Source organism: Acinonyx jubatus, chromosome C1, assembly GCF_027475565.1.
Source record: "Acinonyx jubatus isolate Ajub_Pintada_27869175 chromosome C1, VMU_Ajub_asm_v1.0, whole genome shotgun sequence".
In the NCBI taxonomy this organism is placed as follows: Eukaryota; Metazoa; Chordata; class Mammalia; order Carnivora; family Felidae; genus Acinonyx; species Acinonyx jubatus.
The window spans coordinates 8,452,744-8,472,725 of NC_069381.1; the positions used below are offsets into that span (position 1 = coordinate 8,452,744).

The following is a 19,982-nucleotide window of genomic DNA, read 5'->3' on the forward strand; positions in this document are numbered from 1 at the left end:
AGGTTCAATGACTTGCCCAAGGTCACACAGCTCTTCCCACCTGCCCCACGGGGCTCTCTCATGGCTCAGCTTGATGGATTTGGGCCGACACCTGTTTGAATCAGCACTCGTTTGTGCCTCGAGCTTTCATTGGACCTCTGGCCTCTCCAGCAGGTCAGAGTGGGGACACCTGGAGGGCAGGCACTCTGTCTTTGCCTGCAGATTAGAAGCTTCTTCCAGCAAAGGGTATGTTTTCCCCCATGTTATGGGAACTTCCAAGGCCAGAGGTATGTCTCTCCTATCGGGAACCTCTCAGGGCAGCAGATGAATCTACCTCTTGATTTCTTTGTTTAAGGTTTGATTGGTTTTGTGCACACGTGAGTGGGGGAGGGGCAGAGAGAGCGCGGGGGGACAGAGGACCTGAAGCAGGCTCTGCGCTGACAGCAGCCGAGCCGGGCTTGAACTCGTGAACTATGAGATCATGACCTGAGCCGAAGTCGGACGCTCAACCCACGGAGCCCCCCAGGCGCCCCTGAGTCTACTTCTTCAGACTGCAGGCTTCCTTGGGGCAGGAGTCGCTTTCCTTGTTTAGACTGAGAGCTCCCCGTGGGCAGGAGGGATGTCTCTCTTCTCCGTCTGGGAGTCCTCCCTAGATCCTAGCCCTCCAAGGCAAGACGTGGATCTCCCCTGTGACACTGGGAACCCCCTAGGGCCAGGGTTAGTATCCCCATTTGGACTGGCAGTTTCCCGAGCAGAGACGAAGCTCTCTTCCTTGAGACTGGAGCGGGCTCCTTTACGTGACCTCCAGGTCCTGCACCCAGAGGGGCTCAGCCGGTGGTGACCGCCTGGTGTCATTCTCCCCTACAGTCTCCACTGCAAAGCAGCAGCCGGTGCTTCCCCACCCCCCCTCCTCCCACCGCCTCCCTCAAGATAGAGTCCTCTGCAGGAGGCTGGGTTGGCTCAAAGGCCTGTGGAAGGGTAGGTGGGGTTCTGGTTGTTCTGTGTCCTCTTCCTATTGGACAGGGAGACGGGTGGGGACTAGATCAGGACTGTCAAGGCCCAAGTACGCACCTCGCCCCCCCCCCCCCAACCCGAGGGCTGGGAGTGAGTGAGAGCTCTTTATATATTAAGGAGCTAATGTCTTGTCTGCTGGATAGGTTGTAAAAAGAGGAGCCAGTGAGCTCGTTTGCTGCCTTCTACCCCACGTACACTGCCTGGCTTCCAGGCACACCGGAAGTCCCTTCTGCCCTACACGCGGCACGAAGAAATACTGATTTCCTAAATAATCATACCTCAAGACAGCCTGATGATCCCATTTCGCAGACAGGAACGTCATGACTCCCGAGGAGTTCTGATGGTGGGAACAGCTAGAGGGACAAAGTCTATTTCCGAACTGCCTTGAGAAAAGCCCACCCACCTGCCCCTCCCCCACTCTCATCTACACTAGGACTATTTTGATTGAACCAGCAAGATCACTCATTTTCCAACCCCGGGGGAGTCAGGTCCCTCTAACGAAGACAGGAATCTGCTCCCAGGGGGCCAGGAGCTCTAAGACCCGCACCCGCCTCCGCTGGAGCTCCGGTTTGGGGAGCCCCACTGTTCAAAGACAGAAGGGGGGGCACGCCTAGGTAGCTCAGTTGGTGAAGCATCCGACTTCGGCTCAGGTCATGATCTCACGCTTGGTGAGTTCGAGCCCCAAATCTGGCTCTGTGCTGTCAGCGCAGAGCCTGCTTGGGATCCTCTGTCCCCCGCTCTCTCTGCCCCTCCCCAGCTTGTTCTCTCTCTCTTGAAGTTTATTTATTTTGAGAGAGAGGAGGGCCTGGGGATGGCCACCTCCATTCTCCACTTCTAGCCATTCCAGAAAGTGTCCAGCCTCCTGGGTGAGGACGAGGCACCAGAGGGAGGAGTCAGGCAGATCCGTTCTAAGTTAGGACATTCCTAAAATCTTCATGGACACATGGGAATGTAAAACCAGAGATGATTCCTGCATTGAGAAAAATCCGTCCTAAGCACTGCTGAGTCGGGGTTCTAGGCCTACAATTGCTGCCCCAGGGCTCCCAGGCTCGAGGTGTCAAGGACTGGGCATGAGGGAGAGCTCTTTATACATTAAGGAGCTAATCCCTTGTCTTCTGGTTAGGTTGTAAAAATGTCCACTGAAGAGTTTTAAGCCGTAGAGCCAGTCATCAGATTTGTTCTTTTTTTTTTTTAGGTTTATTTATTTATTTTGAAAGAGAAAAAGTGGGGAAGGGACAGAGAGAGAGAGGGAGGGAGGGAGAGAGAGAGAGAGAGAGAGAGAGAGAGAGAGAATCCCTAGGAGGCTCCCCACCACCAGCCCAGAGCCCGACTTGGGATTCGAACCCACAAACCACAAGATCATGACCTGAGCCAAAGTCAGACGCTCTACCAACTGAGCCACCCAGGCACCCCCAGATTTGTTCTTCTGACCACAAAACAGAGAATGTTTTGGTGAAAAGCAGGAGCAGAGGCAGAAGGGCAGCATGGGAAGCTGTTCCAGTCACCCAAAACATGGCAGGGAACATGGCCAGGGTTTTGTGGCGAGCGGGCACCCACACAGAGGCCGGGCCTGCCCGAGGCTGCTGCTCAGAAGAACAAGATCCAGCCCTTAGTGCCCAGGATCCGGGCCATGTCCCCGTGAGCCTGAGGGCTCATCACCGAAGCCTGAGAACAGAGAGAGTGAGCCCAAGGGTAAGGGAGTCTGTTTGGGGTGACTTCAGCATGTCCCTTCCCAGCTGGGTTCTCTCAAGGAAGGAAGATCTCAGAGATGTTTCTCGGCCTCTCAGGGGTCAGAGGTCCTTTCCTGCTCAGGTTTAGCGGTGGGTGGTTGCCTGCAAGTTTCTTATGAGCTGGAGAGGGTTAGGGTGTTTCCATGAAAAGGGTCATTTCAAGACCCAAGCTGTGGCCAGAGGAATAGCAGGAATTAAGACACCTCCCTGTCCAGCCCCCACCCCCAGCACCTTGCATTCTTTTCTGCAGAAGTCTAAAAAGATAGAAATGCCGCAATCGTCCCAAAGAGACCCTGTACTGGTCTCAAGGTGCCCATCCCAGAAGCCCTGTGGGTTAGGGTCTCACTGGTGCCCAAGGGGTCAGCCACCTTTAGAGAAATGGACAGAGCACAGCAGGCCTCCTCCAAGAGCGAGGGAGAGGGAGGGCCAGCCCTGGCATGGGGTTGTTAATCATATAATTTGTTTTACCTTTTAGCATTTACCGGTATGTCCTCTGAATTCATGCCCCTAGCCCCTGGGGGCTTACTCGAATCCTAGAGGATATTACCCGGCACCCCTCCCCCACAGGGGGGCTGTCCGACAGATGGAGAAGGCTTGTCACTGTAGGTCATAAATTCCCAGGCTCCCTGGGCGGACAAGGTCCTTGAGGCCACCCCACCTGCGGATACGGTGGTCTTCTTCCCCTGCTCCCCCCACCCCAACGTTTTTGAGCAGTGCACATCATTTCCCATGAAATCTGATCCCTAGTCCTAATACATAAAACCAATAAAGGCAGCCTTTTATGAACAGAGCACCCCACATCCCCCACCAATAATCTCTTCCCCGAATCAAAATCTTCTCCATCTTATGCAGACACAGCTTCAAGCCTCACTTGCAGCCAGACTCTCTTCAGCCTCCTGCAGAGACGTGCCAGGGGACCAACCATCGTTGCCCCCGATTTACCATATTGCCTTAGAGTAAATCAGCAAGAAAAAAGAACTCGTCCTCAGTGACATGAAAGCATGCAGTGGATGTTGGTTGCACTGGTCTGTGGGAGACGGGGCCTCTAACCGGCTTTGGCCAGTTATGTCCAGAAAACTCTGGAACGCGTACATAAGTAGTTGCGAATGGCAACAATTCTTTTATTATTTTTTTTCCCTTCGAAGTTGATTTATTTTGAGAGGGGTGGGGGAGGGGCAGAGAGAGAGAGAGAGAGAGAGAGAGAGAGAGAGAGAGAGAATCCCAAGCAGGCTCCCCACTTCACGGGGCTCAAACCCACGAACCTTGAGATCATGACCTGAGCCGAAAGCAAGAGTCGGATTCTTAAGTGACCGGGCCACCTGGGCGCCCCCATAACGGTTCTTTTCAACTGCTCACCTTGAGCCCCTGGAACACTCTTCGGTGACCCAGGAGAAGCCCGAGTGACGATGAAGCAGTGCTCGTGTTAAAATTTGAGTAGAGAGCGTGTCTGAGAGTGTCTGTTGTCTTTGCTACAGCTTTCAGAATAGTTTAAAATATTTTTTTTTAAAGTGATGTTAGAATCAAACGTTTAAAGAAGCCCTGAAGCATCTCTACCAAATATGGTGGCTCGGATGTCTCGTTTTCACACGTGAGGAGGAGACTCAGAGTCAGGGAGAGGGGTTGATGGGCCAAGTTCTCCCAGTGGGTGGTTGTCTGGCTCACAGCCCGGACTGAGCTCGGTAATCCTCTGCTCTATCAGAGCATCACTGATATTCCTGGCCCAGGATCCCCATCAGACCCACCCCCCACCGCCAGCCCTACTACCCCACCCCCCCATCCCTCTTCCTCCCCACCCCCTCCCCCCATCCCAACCCACCGTGTGGCTAGTGAGCTGATCAGCAAGGCAGGAATGTGAGCCCTACAGCTGTCCTGGGATGCCCCGGGGGCAGTCCAGCTCCACAGTTGTGTGCCAGGCAGGTGGGGCAGGAACCCCTCTAGTCTCCTGGCCCTAAATGCCAGGCTGTTGGGAGGGGAGGGGCTCAGGAATCACGGTAGACTCCAGCCTCAATTAATTGCCTTCGTTCGCGTGTGCAGCCTTTGGATGGAGACAGCTCCCAGTCAATTGTCCCCACTGTGTAGGGACAGCTTAAGGACATGAGATCAGTTCTTTCCTCCCCGTCCCCAGCTGCCAGTGCCTGGTCCCCTTCTTGGGCCTCGACTGCACTCACAGCAATGACAGATTATGTGGGGGAGGCAGGTGACCCCTGATGAAGCTCAGTGCACGGTCGGTGGTGTGCAAGGACCATCCATGTGCACTGGGTGAGTTGCATCATCTTGAATGTGTGGCTTTACCCTCCCGGAACCTCGGTTTCCTCATTTTAAAAATGTAGAAAATGACATGCTGTGCAGGGCAGCGGGGAGGGACGCAGGGAGAAGTGGACGAAATCAGTCTCAGCGGCAGCTCCTATGATTACATTTGCTTTTGTTCTGTTTTGCTTTTAATGAGTCACTTAGATCTCAGTTAAGAGAGGGCCATCTCTGGGTCGCGGATGGTCTTGAAGTCCCCTCGACAACTCTCATCCAGGGCAACTCCAGGCTGCTGGGGAGGGGATCCGCCCCGGGGGGGGGGCCCCGGAAGGGCGGACTTTGTGAGCAAGCCACAGGCGGGGACAACCCTCCAGGGCTGATGGGGGTGGGGGGGAGGGGGAGCCTGCTGCCCCTTTTTTGCCTGGATGCTCGGCGCTTTGTGATGCAGCCTCCAACTGGCTTTCAGAGTGACAGAAATGGATTGGAGCCCCTCATCGCTGTGGATCCCTGGCACGACTTCTGTTAGCAGCCCACGTTTCCTGAGGCGCTTTGCCAGGCTGGCATCTCAGCTGCTGGGCTGTGCCAAGATCCGCGAACAAATCCCGTGGGCTTGGAGAGAGGGCTTCATGCAGTCGTCAGGGCAAAGTGGTGCCAGGATGCCCAGCCTTCACTCCAGTACTCATGCTCTCTCTCAAACCCACACATGCGCACGCGCGCGCGCACACACACACACACACGCGCGCACACACACACACACCACCCTAGGAATTTACTTATGTTCTTCTGCTCAGGGTCACTTTGTGCTCAGTTCACTTCCATTCCCATCCACTGTCAGTGCCTGTTATTTGCAGGGTCCTGTAGATGTGATAGGAACAGAGGGAAGAGAGGGACAGAGCCCCCTAGGATCTTTCTGTCCAGTCAGTCTTTAAAAAAGCCTGCCCCAGCACAAGATGGCACATGAGGTCTTCAGGAGCTGGACACACATATGTAAGGGCGTGGTGGGGAGCATTTGTAGCTGGGGGACTGACAGGGCTTCCTGGAGGAGAGGACATTTGGGATGGACCCCAGAGGACGGGCAGGATTTGGACAGAGAGAGATGGGGGGGGGGGCGGGTGGAGAGAGGGGGTTGTTTGAGGCAGAGGGGACAGCCCAAGTGAGAAGAGAGATAGGAAAGGTGGGGTGTGTTTGGGGCCCGGAGAATAGTCTCTGTTGACCGTGAGGGGGAGGAAGTAGAAGTCAAGGCTGCAAAGCCAGGTCGGGGCCACGTTATATAAGGTTTTGAGTGCCGAGGTAAGGAGTCGCTGTTAAATGGGAAGGCAATAGGGAGCCAAGGACAGTTTCGAGCAGGCGAGGGTCATGGTCAGAGGAATCTGTCAGCAGTACGAGCTGCTCTGGGGGCAGGACGGTGCCGATAAGGTCTGGGGAGAGAAATGGCTCCCAGGGGGTACATCGATCGGCACCGCACACTGAAATCCGTTCTTGCTTGTCCCAGGCTGGCTCGCGCGTGATTTGTGGGGTGCAAAGGGAGGGAGGGAACAAAGATGGCCCTGAAGCCAGTTGGGGTACCGTAAACAGACCCACAGCCATTGGAAGACTCTTGGCAACAGGACCCCGGTGGGAGAGAGAGATGCCAACGGGTGGGCTCATGATGTCTGAGGGCGTGGCGATGGGCTTCCTCTTCCGGCTCTGCAGAGGAGGGGCTGTCGTCTGAGACAGTTCCCCGGGCGGGTCAGCGAGCTCACACCTTGGCTCTCAGAGTCACCGACCTGCTTCGCCTCAAGCATGCTGGCCCACGAGGGCCTGTGGGTCTGCCCACCCCTCCTCCTCTGCCTCATCTGGCCTCTTCCTGCACTTCTGGAGTGACTGGCCTCACCCCTCTCTATTCCCACCACCCCTGCCAGTGAGGGCACTCTGTGGGCTTCTCTCAGGCTATTGTCCCTGTGAGACAGAAGGGCCGCGCGGGGTGGGGGACAGCATCCCACACAGCCTCAAAGCCTTTCTCAGTCCCAGGCAGAGTGAAGCCTGGCCAACCAGCCTGGAGAGGAGTCTGCATCTGCCTCAGGCCCGGAAACAGGGTTCAAGGGGTTCCCCGGGGGCAGAACAATACTTGACTGACAGGCCTTTAGAATGGTCCCCCTCCTCCCGCCCAGCTGCCTCAGGAGCCCAGGAGCACAGGCCCCGGCTGCCTGAGCCCTGGCCTCCAGAGCCCTCACTATGGGAAGGCTGGAGGTGAGGTTGATGGGGCCGAATCCTCGTGTGGCCACTGAGGTGGACAGCAAGGCGGGCCAGGTCTTCGTGGTTTACTGTCTTAGGCACGGAAGGCTGTGTGACGAGACAGGAGCTGTCACGCCATGCCATCCCAGGGTCCCACACGGCTCCTGAGGCTCTCCCGGGACGCGCAGGGGGCTCCCCGGGGTGGGAGGAAATAGGACGGCCTCTTTCTCTCAGTCGGTGGTTCTAGCAAGATCGGAGCTGCGGGCTGCGGAGGCAGGGCCTGGGCCTTGCAGGGGACCAGGGCACTCCAGGCTGGAATGAAAGGAGAGCAGGATAAAGGACCCTGGGACCAGGCAAGGTGGGAGGAGCTGTTCCCCCCCTTCGGCCCCCCACCCCCTTAGAGTGAGTCAGCCTGGCGGGGCCCCGGCCTCCCTGTCCGGCCTGCCCTCCCCGCCCGTTCCAAGAGCCTCACTGGGAGTTGGCTAAAGGCAAAGCTGTGGGTGGGGGAGCCGGGGGCAGGGAGGTTGTGGGAGGCAGGTGGGGCCACAGGGGGTGGTCGCCAGAGTTGGGCACCTGCCCCACCGTCCCCAGCCACAGACCTCATGAGCCTTAGCTCCGACGTCTTCTGGAACATCCAGGGGTTGCTTCCTCCTCCCACAGGGGGGCGGCGGGGGGAGCAGTGTGTGCCCTGAGGAGGCCCCGCTTCTGGTGGGCGATGAAGGGTTATCCTGAGGGTAGGTCAGGGTCAGTTCACCCCACCCTGCAGGGGTCAGAGCCAAGCTTCTTCCCAAGTTGCTCAGCGCCGGCAGAGACAGGGCTGTGTCAGAACCTCCCAGCCCCTTAGAGGAAAAGAAAAGAGCAAAGACAGGGACAGAGCGGTCTTGGGACAGCCACGAGGGAGGTGCAGAGCACAGACGTAGCAATTACATGTATGAGACTTACTAGTGTGGCTTAACCTCTCTGGGCCTTAGTGGCTGTTCCAGAAAATGCTAGGAGCCACTTCAGAGGCTTGTTGAAAGGACAAAGTGATATGAGTTCCCGCAAAGCTCTGAACCCAATTCCTGCCCGTGGCACGTGCTCAAAGAGGCTGTTCTGTTTGTTCGGAGTTGGGCTTTGAGTCAAGCCTCGGGCAGGACAGGCCTGTTTCTGAGCTTGGAAGGATGCAGCTCATTCCGGGGGACTTGGCAAAGGGCAGAGGTCTGTGCAAAGAGAATTCTAGACTAATCTGGAACCTGAATGCTGCTAAAGCCAATCAAACCAGGACTTCCCAGCCTTGGCGCTGTGGTCTTCCTGGGCCGGCAAGCCTCCTTCATGGGCCATCCTGTGCTAGCTGTAGGGTGTTTAGCAGCATCCCTGACCCCAGAAGGGGCGACACTGCCCCGCTATGACAACCAAAAATGTCTCCGGACATTGCCAAATGTCCCCTGGGGGCCAAGTCCCCCTCTATCCCTGCTGAGAGACACCGGGCTATGATGATGTGGGTGAGGGGATTTGCAGAAGTGGGGGAGCAGAAGACGAGGAGGGCTGTTGAGCTGTCTGCTCATGGTGCTGCTTTTCTTACAGACCAGAGCTCATGGCCGGCCCCAGCACCCACGTTGTCGCCATGCTGTTCCTCACCCTCCTGGTGCTCTCGGAGCTGAGCCTGGCAGGCTCCCTGGGACCTGGAACCCCGGCTCGGAACCTTCCTGAGAATCACATCGACCTCCAGGGCCCAGCACTGTGGATGCCTCAGGCCAGCCACCACCGCCGGCGGGGCCTGGGCAAGAAGGAGCGGGGCCCAGGCATGCCCGGCCGGGCTCAGGATGGGGCTGTGGTCACCACCACCAGGCAGGCCTCCAGGCTGCCAGGGGCAGGGGAGCCGCTGCCCGGGCAGAGTCCTGCAGGCCTACCGGAGGACAAGGGCCCGCTCCTGGGGCTGGCACTGCCCTACCCGGAGAAGGAGAACCGGTCTCCCGGGTCAGAGAGGGTCAAGAAACGTGGCAGGGAGTTCAAGAGACGCAGGGAAAGGTTGAAACTGCACAGAGGTAGCCGGAGGTCTGCGAGGGGGTGGGGTCCTGCCATGGAAAGGAGGGGTGGGGGGATGAGGGAAGGGCATGCCCCAATGGCCAAGGGGACTCCAAGAGCGGGGTGGGGGCGGGCACAAGGGAAGTGGAGGAGTGTCGATGGTGTGAGAAGCCGGGGAGGATATCCAGAGGCTCCATAGAGGGCAGGCAGTGGACCCCCAGAGGAGGGGAGGGGGTCTCTCAAAAGTCCGAGTGATCTGGTAAGAGGAGGGAGCTGGGAGAGCCTTGGTGGTGGAACGTGGGAATGATCCTCCTAAGTCAGGAAGCTCTGCCTTGTGTCTGACCGAAATCCACCCTACTGTAAGCCCGGAGTAGAGATAGACTAGTTCGGTCCCCAACCAGGGGACTTAATCAACACTTACTCAACTCTGAATCCCAGAGCGGGGACTGAGAGCTCAGACTCTGAAGCTAGGCCTGCCCCAGTTCGGCTGTGGCTCTGCCGCTTACTAGCTGCGTGCCCGGGACAAGTCCCCTTTCTGTGCCTTGGTGTCCCCTTTTGCAAAACGAGGATGAGGGCTCCATCTACCCTCAGTGTGGGCTCATAGAGGACTTAGATGCTTAGAATGGCACCTGACAAGCATCACGTGCCGTGAGCAGTAGCTGTTACTAGCTAATTCTCAACTTGCTCTCAGTGTGGAGTCACCGTCCCCTGACCCGGACACGGATGACCCAGGGAGAGACGTGGCGTCCTTATCCCTCCTGCCTCTGTCCTGTTTGTCTCTTGGGGTGCTCTCCCGCGGCCCTGGTCACCTTCTTTAAGTTTCTCCCACATCCCCAAATCCCCGTGAGGGCCTAGCCGCCCCCTGGCCCCGGCCGCCACCTCCTTTGCCCACTCAGTCCCTGAACAAACATGTCCCAACACCTGGGCCCAGGCAGCTCCTCCTGCCTGACCTGGCCCCAAGGCCACCAGGGGCCGACCAAGTGCCACAAATGTGGGGCAGTTTGTTCTCCAAGAGGAGCGTGATGGAGGCTGGGCACCCCCACCTCCTGCAACCGCTGGGGTCTTCCTTGCTAGACCTCCTGAAACCCCCCGAGTGGACAGAACACAGTCGAGAGATCCCTGCTTAGACTCAGCCTCCCACCCCCTTGGAGGTCACGGTCCGGTTGGGTGGGGGAGGCTGGCATCCTCAAGGACTCACAAGGCATGAACTCATCCTGGCTCAACTCCAGGCCCCAGCTCCATCGGACCAAGGGCCCCCATCCCCCACCCCAAGAGAGTCGGTGTGGCGGGTGAGTGGAGGAGGGGACAGTGCTGGAGGCCAGGCCCAGTACTGCCGACCTGCTGGGGAGCTCTGGCTGACTGGGCCCCAGTTGCCTTGTCTGTAAAATGAATGGAGTGGATTCAATGGTCCCTAAGTCCCCTTTCTACTCTCTGGGGTTTGTTTCCGGAGGGTGGGGTGGCCCCGACTGACCCAATCAAACTCAAAGTCAGATCTTGCCCGAGAAAAAAGAGGCAAGGGTGAGCCCGGGGCCTCCAGCTTCTCTCAGAGCCCCTTTGTTCCTGACCACCTCCAATCCTGCACACTGTCCCCTCACACTCAACTTACCCCAATGCCCACGGGTCTTGGGGGGTGGCATCTGTGGCCAAAAGCATCGGCCTCGTGCTCAGATGGACCTGTGTTTGAATGCAGGCTCTGCTGTCCCCTAGCTGTGTGTCCTGAGGCAAGTTGCCTAACCTCTCTGTGCTTCCGTGTCCACACCACCCCCCCAGAGATGAAGCCTGAAGGAGCACCCATCTCCTAAGAGTTCCTACCGGGGTTAGATGAAATAATGCTTGTAAGGAAGGACCCAGCATATAACAGGGCGATGGTTATCACCACATAGGAAGCCCTTGCTTGTACGTGACAAACTGTGGATCTTACCATCTCAAAGACCTCTCCCCATTGCAGTGCCTCTCAGCCTCTCCTAGTCACACCTCACCTCTTCCGGGAAGCCTTCTGTGGTCAATCCCACCAGTTCCCACTTGTTGCACTTACGGCCCCGGCTGTATCCGCTAACCTGACTTGAACTGGCCGGAATGCTGCTTTAGAGAGAGCATCCTTGGGCTGCCTCCTGGCAGCAACACTGCAAGTTCATTCAAGACCTCCCTCCTCTCTCCCCACCACCCCAGTCCCTCGTTTCCACCTCCCCAGGAAGGTGGGCAACAGGAGTGTTGGCTGAGCCCATGGCTTGTCACATAGTCCCTGCTGCCTCCTTGTTTGCAGATGGAAATGTGAGTTGTGCTGTGGGTTGACACAGGGTGGTGAGCAGATAAAGCTCCTGTGTTTCCCACTCCGTGTCTCAGGCCGAGCCTTGGTCCGAGGTCCTAGCTCCCTGATGAAGAAGGCAGAGCCGTCCGAAGACCAGGCACCGGATGCCACGATGGAGGAATCCTCCACCAGCCTGGCCCCCACCATCCTCTACCTAACCACCTTTGAGGCAGCACCTGCCACAGAAGAGTCCCTGATCCTGCCTGTCACATCCCTGTGGCCCCAGGTAAGGGGCCCCAGAAGAGCCTCATCGTATATTTAGGGAGACTGAGGCACAGGGGTGGGAGGGAGCGGGATGAGGCCACCGGGGCTAGAGGCAGACCAGGTCTCCTGATGCCTGTCCAATTCAGCTGCAGCCCGGCAGACGCTCTGTGCTAAACGCGCTGCTACTGTCCGAGACAAAGTGGTCCTAGGGTTCACTCCAGGGACAGGCAAGAGAGCAGGTGCCAGCTCAGCACACCGGGTCCGCATGGAAAAGAGCAGGGACCTCGGGGAAAAAATTTCACACGTACCAACACGTCCTTGTGCACTGATCCAGCCCCGAGACCGCTGGCTGCGAGGTGAACTGAGCGTCAGACTCGCGGTGCTACAGAGCCAACGGCTTGTCAGAGGAGAGAAGGGACAGGAAAGCGAGTGGCTGGGCTTCACCCAACTCCCCGGCTGCATAGGTGTAGAAACCCTGAGCAGGCACGAATGCCTTCCCAGTCCCTCCCTCAGGGGCCTGGCGGATAACTCACCTGTCTGCATTAATACCATCCCACTGGGGTGGTGGCTACAGAGTGAGAGAACTGCTTAGGCAGCTGTCCCCGTGTCCCCAGGGCCGGGACTCCAGGCTGCCAAGCAGAGGACAAGCTGGCCTCTTAAGGAGCCCTTCCTTAACCCCTGGTTCTGGGGTCCCATGTTTCGACTCGCACCTGTTGGGAGCTGCAGGCTGCCTCCTCTCCATGTCCCTCCTGCAGGCTCAGCCCAGGCCTGATGGGGAGGTGATGCCCACACTGGACATGGCCTTGTTCGACTGGACCGATTATGAAGACTTAAAACCTGAGGTCTGGCCCTCTGCAAAGAAGAAAGGTACGTCCGCCCGGCCCTCCACCCCCACTCCTGGGTTCTCCCTCACCCCCCTCACTGTCTGTCACGGGGGGGAGGGGGGGGCCCAGTGAGCCCAGCCTGACCTACAGGTGTCCAGAGTGGGAGGGCGTGGCGTCTAAATTGGCACTGACACCCACAAGGCAAAGGCTGTTCTCAGGTGCCGATCACACGGCAAACGTTTTCCTCTACCAGCTCGTTTTACCCGAAAAAACAAAACAAAACAAAACTGTTAGGCCCATCCTGCTGTGGAGCCCATTTTAGAGAGGAGAAGACGAAGGCAGAGAGAGCGAGGTAGACAGTCCTGTCCACGCCACACCGTACAGGGGGCAGCGTGAGCACCCAGTCCCCGGCACCCCCGTGCCGAGTCTCTCTGCTCTGCTTGGCGTCAGCTTCTGACAGCAGAACTTCTCGTTGCCAGAGAAACACTGGGCTAAACTCTCCAGCGATGGTAACGGAACGTCACCGGCTGAGGGTGAGCCGTGCGACCATCATCAAGACTGCCTACCAGGTACGGAGCCAGCATCCGCCTTCAGGGCACATGGCTGGGTGCAGGGTCAGGGTTGGGGTGGTGGAGGGGAGGCTGCACGGGTGTGGGGACATTCCCAGGCACGTGAGCAGGGCCTGTGGGTCCGTGGCCCTAAAAGGGAGAGAAATAACAAAAACCAGAGCTACCTCTTTCCTGAGTGGTGCTGTCATACTTTATTTGCTCCTCATAGCAACCCAGGGAAAGGGACCCTGTCATCCCCAGTGTTTAGACCACCAGCTCCCGGACAGGCCGTTTCCTCTGCAACACATAGTTTTCACCCTGAGTGCAAAGAAAAGGCTTGATTTGGGGTCAGCTGGACAGTCTTCCTAACAGCTGGCTCGGTGTGTGGTGGGCAAAGCCCTGTCTCGGGTCTACCTTGGCCCCCCCACCCCCCCACCCCCCTGCTGCTCCCCCGAGGCAGGCGGCGGGGGGGGAGGGGCTTCAGTTTTCCCATCTGTCAAAGTGGACCTTGGCAGCAAGGGTTCCTGAAGCCCCTCCCAGCTCCACACACCCCCCCCCCCCCAGCTGCTCTGCCCCCTCTCCCTGGGAGGCCATCCCACACCGCCTCCGCTCTGCCTGTGCTCTATCAATTGCCCATCTGGGGCAGCTGGGGTCTCTGCCACCCGCCCCTGGGGGGCCTCGGCCATGGCATCCATAGGTGGTCCCAGTAGGGAGCCTTGTGCACCAGATGGCCCACCCTGCCGGGCCACGGCCCTGCCACGGAGATGATGGATCTCCTGTCTAGTGGGACGGCGGGCTCGGCGGTGGGAGGGTCCGGGGAAGCGTGGCTGACCGCGCACTTGCTGTGTGAGCAGGGAGCTGCTGTGACCTTCGGGAACATCTCTGCACGCCCCACAACCGCGGCCTCAACAACAAATGCTTTGATGATTGCATGTGTATGGAAGGTGAGCCCGCACTCCTGGGGGGCGGGGGTCCCCTGGGCTCTGAAGAGGGTGGGCAGAGAGGCCCGCGGCCAAGGAGAGGGTGGAAGAGGGCCTTGGGAGCTGAAAACATGAGCAAGAACAGCTTTGCTCGGTGCCTTCCCAATCTGTGAACTCATTTAGTCTTGATTCCTGGCATCGGTTCTCAGATGTGCTTTTCTCACCTCTTGAAATACAAGCTGGCATGATCTCCTGTGATCTGGAGGTGGGAGAAGGGAGGAGAGGCGCGCATCTCTTTAAATAAGATCACATCTGAGAAGGCTGGTACTTTCATACCAGAATTCTATCCCTAGGGAGGCCTTCCAAGTGTGATAACAAGGGGTGGGGTGGATTTCCCAGCACTGTCCCAGGGGAGGATGCACTTGGCCAGCTACGTCCTTAACTCTTCTGAGCTCCCACCTGCCCAGGTGCGCCCCGCTGTGCCGAGCTCTTGTGCCGAGAACTTCACTCACGCCATCTCCCATAATCCACACAAGCGTCCCGGGAAAGGGAGCTATTATGATCCCCCTTCCGCACATAAGCAAACCGAGGTGCAGAGAGGTTAAGTGACTTGCCCGAACTCACACAGCCAGAAAAGTAGGGGAATGCTTTTAATTTTGTATTCTGAAACATTTCAAACATACGTGTTAGAAACCATTATTACAACCATTAGCCCCCCAGAGTGATTTCCCATCATTCTGCATCAGGATTTACAGACTCACTGCCCATCTGTGCCACTTCTCCCCCCCCGCCCCGCTCAGTTCCCAGTATGATTTTGAAGCAACTCTTGGGAGTTTACAGATATTTCACCTGTGATTAGTTCAGTATATCTCTCTAAAAGAGAAGTACGCTTTTAAAGATAAAATACCAAATGTGAACAATAGGTGCTCGGTATCATTCACTAGCTAATCAGTGTTCACGTGTTCTGAGTGGGAGAATTTGGTCTCAGTCCCTCTACGGACCATCCTGAGATACAAGCCCTATTTTTACCCAGATTAGCCTCAAAAATTATCTGCGGTGAAAGCAATACACCTACACGGTCTAGTCAGTCAAGAAATATTTTGTTTGTTTGCTTTGAAAGAGAAAGAGAACAAGCAGGGGAGGGGCAGAGCGAGAGGGGGGAAGAGAGAGAATCCCAAGCAGGCTCCACACTGTCAGTGCAGAGCCCAGCACAGGGCTCGATCTCACAAACTGTGAGATCATGACCTGAGTCGAGATCAAGAGCCGTACGCCCAACGGACTGAGCCACCCAGGCATCCCCAAGTCAAGAAATATTTATTGAGTGTCAGGTACCGTTCTGGACACTCGAGATTCAGCGGTGAAGAGAACCGGCAAAGTGCACCCATGGATTCCATTCTAATGGGATGAGCGGATACGAAGCAAATAAAGAGATAAGGTGTCTTTAGAAAGTAATAAGGGCTGTAAAGAAAATAATCCAGGTGGTCTGATGAGGATCAGATTTGTGTTAGGAAGGACAGACTGGAGGGGACAGTGGGGACCAGCCTCTGGAAGATGGAGGGTGTGGGGACGGAGAGAGAGCCCCAGGCAAGAAGCAGGCCAAAGGCGAGGACCGTGGGCAGGAACAAGGCTGGTGTGTTTGAGTGGGCCCGGCATACAGTGGCCAACAGAGAAGGTGGCCCAAGGGCCGGGTGGGAGAAGCTAGCGGGGAGGATCACACGGGACGTTGTCAGCCTTGTTTGAGTTAGAATTGGAAGTCGTAGGCAGGTGTTAGGTGGGAGAGTGACATGGTCCCTGCTGCAGGATGCTGAGGGACAGGAGTGGAGATAGACAGGACCGACAGGGAGGTGAGGAGAAGGCAGGGTGGGGAGGGTGCAGGGAAACTGCCTTCTGTTACGTGTAGGCAGGGTTGGGGACCCATTTCACAGAGCAGGAGGCTGAGGTATGGAGCCGGCAGGAGGGCACTCCAGTCCAGGTTGGCCAGAACACTTCTGAGGTCCGATCTCAATCCTTGGCCTCCAGGTCCAACCCCGAGCGCCCAGGTGGGGGGGGATGCGGCCCTGCTGAGCTGCACTTGCCTGGTTGGTGCCTGGCCGGGTGCTCAGGGGGTGGCCCCACCGTCCAGGAATCCTTCCTTCTTTCCACCCCTGGACTTCAGGCGGGAGGGGGCAGCTTTCCAGGCATCCGGAAGATATGTCGGCATCCAAAGCCCCATCTGCTCCTTTCCTCTCATCCCTCTGGCACTGGTCGGTCCTGGAAGGAACGCTTGCTTCCTCCTGGAAGACTCAGGCTCCAGAAAAAAAAAGAACAGAAGTGACAACTCAGGCAGCTCATTAAAGATGGTCCAAGAGGCGGCTGTCACCAAGATGCCACACCAGAGGGATCTAGGCGGTGGCCAGGAACCCTCCTGAGGACCAAGAGTCCTGAGGACCTCTGAGAGATCCTGAAATGCTGAACACGGGGCCCAGGGCTTAAGTCCAGCAGTCAGGGCCAGCCTGGGTTCTGGAGGGTTCTGAAGGGGCTTCTGTGGGAACCTAGTACTCCTGCTCATGAATCCCCTCCCCTTTCCCAGTGTCACTTGTGTGGCCACAGGTCTGGAAGCCCAGTGACCCAGGTGCAAATTCTAGGCCACTAAGCACAAACTCTACCCAGCAGCTTGCTCCTTTATTCTCTGGATGGTGACATAAGTGAATCTTAAAGTAGCAATGTCCTCTCTCCCTGAGGTCACTCCTAACCTGAAGTGGTGGGATTGCTTAGGCCACACTCACATCTCTTTCCACCTCCCACCACCAGGAGGATGTGGCCTTCTGAGGCCTTAAATGAAAAATACATCTACCTGCCATGTATCCCAGTAGATGCTGGTGGCCATGACAGAGAGAGCTTCAGCTAAGAAACCCTCCCACTGGTGGGCCAGAAGGGCCACACTGACTTTAATTTGGGTGGTCAGGGAGGGTCTCTGAGACGTGAAGGCTGTGAAGGAGATGCAGAGAGCTTGGGAAAGGGATTCTGGCTACGAGAAAAGCAAGTGCAAAGGCCCTGGGGCAGAGTATGACTGGGTGTTGAGGAAAAGCAAGAAGACTGAGTGTGGCTGGAGTTGGTGACGAGGAGAGTGGGAAGTGAAGAGGGCAGACGGGAGGCGGGTCCAGGTCCCAGGCGGTCTTGTAAGCCAGAGTGGGAAGTTTGGATTTCTATTTGAGTACCAGGGGGAGCCACAGGAGGTTTATAGGGGAGGGCAGAATCTGCATCCCTTTACACATTTTTTAATAGACCATCGCTTTTAGCAGCTTTGGGATTACAGAAAACTTGCACAGAAAATACAGTTCTCCTGTGCCCTCCCCCCCCCACCTCCCTGCATGGTTTCCCCTGTTATCTTGCATTAGTGTGGTATGCTCTTTACAATTGAAGAACTGTCTTGAGAAAGCCCATGGTTTGCATTCGGTTCACTCTCGGCATTGAGCATTCCACGGGTTTTGATAAATGCATCATGTGTCCACCATTCCAGTATCACAGAACAGCTTCACGGCCCCGAACAGCCCCTGTGCTCCGTCTCTGCATCCTTCCTCCCCCCCCCCCACCCCCTGCCCATTGTCTTTTCTAAGCCCACTCGGGCTGCCGTGTGTTGAGTGGGTGGGTTTTAGGGCAGCACAAAGAAGGGGAGGTGAAAGTGTGCGGGGCGGTGGGGGCGGGGGTCCCAGAGGATGCGATGCGGGGAAGGAAGGGGCGGGCCCTGGCGGTGGGCCCCCCTGACCCCCTTCACTCTCTTCGCTCAGGGCTGCGCTGCTATGCCAAATTCCACCGGAACCGCAGGGTCACACGGAGGAAGGGGCGCTGCGTGGAGCCGGAGACGGCCAACGGCGACCAGGGGTCCTTCATCAACGTCTAGCGGCTCTGCGCGAGGCGCCTCCCCGCCGGCCTGGGGACCGCGCGCGCGCCGAGGTTTGGAGAAGCCGGGCAATTTGTTCAGAACTAGCAGTGCGAGATCGGATGGGGACTAGATGATCGAGGCTGCAGGCGCCAGCCCAGGACACTCAGCCCTAGCAGGGGAGCCCTGGGCGAACTGCCCCCGCCCAGGAGCCGAGCTGCGGCACACCTGCGCCCACCTCCCGGCCTCCGGAGGACCCACGAGGCCCCCGCGGCCCCGGGGGGGGGGGGGGGAAACCGCGTACTCCGCGATGGCAATGTCGAGACTGCCCTCTACTGCCCGACCTCAGCACTGCAATGGAGAGGTTTCTGAGCGCGTAAAGGGACCACTCCCAGAGACCGAGAACCCGAGGATGTGAACGCGGGAACACCCCTGCCGTACCTGGCACTGTGCTAAATGCATGCCATACGTTATCTCTCTTAGTTATCACAATGACCTTTCAGAGTGGGCATTATCACCGTTTTATAGGTGAGGAAAACCGAGGCAGACTTGCCTAGTTATGACTTGTCCAGGGTCCCAGATCAATGCTCCTCAAACCTTAACCTGTGTAAGAACCCCCCGGGGAGATCTGGCTCAAATGCAGATTCTGGCTCAGTCGCTTCTGCATTTTTAACAAGCTCTGAGGGGGGGGGGGCATGCTGCTGATGCTGATGGGGACCCCACTGAGAGCACCCAGGTCCTAGGGAGTAAACACCAGAGCCGGGATTTGAACCCAGGCCAAGCCTGTCGGGTTCCCCAGGCCCAAAGGGTGGTTGCTTGTCCACAACCAAGGATTTATCCCAGGTTCTCCAGGGCTTTCAGTGGGAAAGAAGCATTCCCTGGCAGTTCCTTTCCCTGTGATGAAGTCTGCAAAAACTAACTGTTCTCTTCCTTCCCTGGACAAAGGTGTATCATCTTTAAAAACAAAACATGCATTAAGCTCCCGCTTGCCAGTAAGGCATGACTTGGGAAGATTGGTCGCTGCCCTCTGGGAGTTGGTATTCTGAGATACAATGTGTTTGGGGGAAACAAGAGTGCATGTCCCAGGACATGCGCTTTGCCGTTGCCCTGATAGCTTCTTAAGCTTCTGTGGTTCGTGCCCTTTGAGAATCGAATGCCAATATGGACTCAAAATATGCATCCATTTTGCATGCTGCCTTAGTGGTTTCCAGGCCTCCCACAGACATCTCTAGACCCCCACACCACACTTCTGCAGCAAAGCCTACTGAGGAGTTGAGGTACCTCTGAGGTCAAGGTGCTGTCTGAAACTACCTGCCCCCCCCCCCCATAAGCTAGACCCACGATGCCCTCAGAACATCTCTCCCAGCAGATCTGGCTCTAAGGGTCACTTCTGGAGAGCCACTTAAATCCCCCCTATACACACCTGGCACCTCATTCTTGGTCAGCCCTCTGGTCCAGGGCAAACCAGGTTGCAAATGACAAAAGCGTTCCCTGTCCAAATTCCTCGCTGGCCTGGACACCTGCCAGAGGGACCATACCCGTGATGCCAGGGCTGTTTATTCCATTGGGAAAATCAGTCAGGGTCAGAGGTCTGGCACCAAGCATAGCAGACAGATCTAGGAGAAACCAAATATCCTTGCTCATTTCTCCCTTTTCAAGTTCTATGGGCAAAGGAATCTTGGGCGTGGGGGCGGGGCAGGGGAACCGAAAGAGATCAAAGCTGGCTGTTTGGAAATCAAATCCACCAGCAGTTTTGTCTAAGACCAGACAACGCCCGTGCTGTGTGTGCTTCACTTGGGGTGGCTGATCTGAGATTGTGATTGAACCCTAAGGGGGTGGCTGCAGGCAGGAAGCACAGCATTGCTTATGTCTGGCATCGCTTGTGTCTGGGGGCTAATAGGATGGCCCGGGGACATCAGCAATGGAAAACACAGAAGGCCCCATGGAACTATCCCTGTCTACTAGGGGAGTTCCACGGTTGGAAATTCAGAGGAGTCTAGCTCTTTGCCCTAGCTACCTGCATGTCGCGGTTGCAAGGTGGTCTGTGGGTGCAAAGCTCCTAACACCAGAGTTAGGGATCCCAGAGCCCCCTGTGTTTAACAAACCCCTCTGCCAGGAAGTTCTTCCTTAG

The 19,982-nt window shown here is 57.0% G+C and overlaps 2 protein-coding genes and 1 non-coding gene across 3 annotated transcripts in view; 1 reads left to right on the top strand and 2 right to left on the bottom strand.

Annotated features, from left to right (window-relative positions):
* The window catches only part of DRAXIN (dorsal inhibitory axon guidance protein), a 24,234-nt gene extending 4,380 nt beyond the window's left edge, over window positions 1-19,854 (top strand). Inside the window, exons 2-7 of the mRNA XM_027060409.2 lie at window positions 8,748-9,208; window positions 11,532-11,722; window positions 12,456-12,567; window positions 13,004-13,093; window positions 13,927-14,016; window positions 17,760-19,854. Coding sequence (XP_026916210.1) covers window positions 8,758-9,208; window positions 11,532-11,722; window positions 12,456-12,567; window positions 13,004-13,093; window positions 13,927-14,016; window positions 17,760-17,872 — 1,047 coding nt within the window. The 5' untranslated portion in view covers window positions 8,748-8,757 and the 3' untranslated portion in view covers window positions 17,873-19,854. The remainder of the gene's footprint in view (window positions 1-8,747; window positions 9,209-11,531; window positions 11,723-12,455; window positions 12,568-13,003; window positions 13,094-13,926; window positions 14,017-17,759) is intronic.
* Window positions 1-19,982, bottom strand: part of FBXO2 (F-box protein 2) — a 113,246-nt gene that overhangs the window by 36,029 nt on the left and 57,235 nt on the right. The window lies entirely within an intron of this gene.
* TRNAQ-UUG (transfer RNA glutamine (anticodon UUG)) lies at window positions 2,317-2,401 on the bottom strand. The gene has a single exon. It is a non-coding gene; the product is annotated as a tRNA-Gln (tRNA).